This window comes from Condylura cristata, unplaced genomic scaffold (assembly GCF_000260355.1).
Source record: "Condylura cristata isolate star-nosed mole 26May11 unplaced genomic scaffold, ConCri1.0 scaffold00058, whole genome shotgun sequence".
NCBI classification, from domain to species: domain Eukaryota; kingdom Metazoa; phylum Chordata; class Mammalia; order Eulipotyphla; family Talpidae; genus Condylura; species Condylura cristata.
In genome coordinates this window covers 990,883-992,114 of record NW_004567159.1, presented here as the reverse complement: position 1 = coordinate 992,114, position 1,232 = coordinate 990,883, and the positions used below count along the sequence as shown (strand labels likewise).

The window sequence follows — 1,232 nt, the reverse complement described above, 5'->3', positions numbered from 1 at the left end:
AGCTCAGCGGGCTGGAGCCTGTCCCGGAGGACGTCGGGCCTCCCACCTCCACCCCTCTCGCAGCGGGTCCCGGGGCGCTGGGTGCCTGGCCCTGCAGCAGAGGTACCCCAGTACCCAAGTGACACGCTGGGCGGCGACCGGGGTGTGGGGGGTCAGGTGTCCTCGGGCTGCCCAGGCCCCTCGGTGTGAACTGGAGAGGTGGGCCCTGGCCGCCCGCCCCCCTGGGGGGCCCTGCCGGTCACAGCTAGGGTCACTCTGCAGGAGGTGGGGCCAGACCCCCACCCCCCCCACCCAGGGGCAGCAGGCCTCTGCCCCAGGCCACCCTCAGCCCTAGCAGACTGCCTGGGGCGCACAGGACCCCCAGCCCCTCCCCAGGAGCCCGGAAATCACCTCACTCCCTGCAGACAGACGCGTGTGGGCGTGCCCGGCGCGCCCACCAGGACCCCCTGCTTGGGGTCCCCGGCCAGCTGGGCAGGCCTCGGCAGCTGCTCCGGGCAAAAAGGCTGCAGGCGGCCCCAGGCCCGCGCCCGCCTCCAGCCCCAGGGCCCCACCGACGCCCCCTGCCCCCAGCAGAGGTGGGGGGGCTTTCCCAGCAGGGCGAGGGGTGGGGGTGCAGGGGATGCTGTGGCCGGAAGCACTTCTGGGAAGAGTTGGCCTCTGAGTCCTTATCTGGGGTTCATCAGACCCTGAGCCCAGGCTGCGGTTGCATGGACTGGCTGGGGGGCAGCTCCGGGGCTGGGGGGGCAGCCTCGAGGGGGCGGGGGGCCTCGAGGGGACCTCAAGTGGGCTGGGGGACCTCGAGGGGGCCTCAGGGCCTTGGGGGCTCGAGAGGGGGCCAGGGGGCCTCGAGGGGGCCTCAAGTGGGGACCTGGGGGGCCTCGAGGGGGCCGGGGGACCTCCAGGGGGCCTGGGGGAGCCTCGAGAGGGGGCGCACCCGGGGCTCTGCCGGCCGAGGGGCTCCACACAGCAGCTGCCCCAGGGGGCCCCTCCCGGGGCCCCAGCTCGGAGATGCCGGTGGGGCCTCGCGCGGCTCCAGTGGACACCCCAGAGCCGCAGGCCCCTGGGCAGGGGCGTCTGCAGGGAGGCGCCAGGCGGCACGCGAGCGGGGCGGGTGTTGGGGAGGGGGCGCCGGCGCCCTCCCACACCTGTCCGGAACCCCATCCTGCCTGCGTCAGCCGGCCCCCGCGTGACGCGCAGGTCGGGGCGCTGCGGGAAGTTCCAGGCTGAGTCAG

The 1,232-nt window shown here is 75.3% G+C and overlaps 1 protein-coding gene across 1 annotated transcript in view; it reads left to right on the top strand.

The window, feature by feature from the left end:
* Positions 1 to 189, top strand: part of TTLL10 (tubulin tyrosine ligase-like family member 10) — a 7,852-nt gene extending 7,663 nt beyond the window's left edge. The window contains exon 7 of the mRNA XM_012734545.1: positions 98 to 189. Within this exon, the coding sequence (XP_012589999.1) occupies positions 98 to 189 (92 nt within the window). The remainder of the gene's footprint in view (positions 1 to 97) is intronic.
* Positions 190 to 1,232: the final 1,043 nt, after the last annotated feature.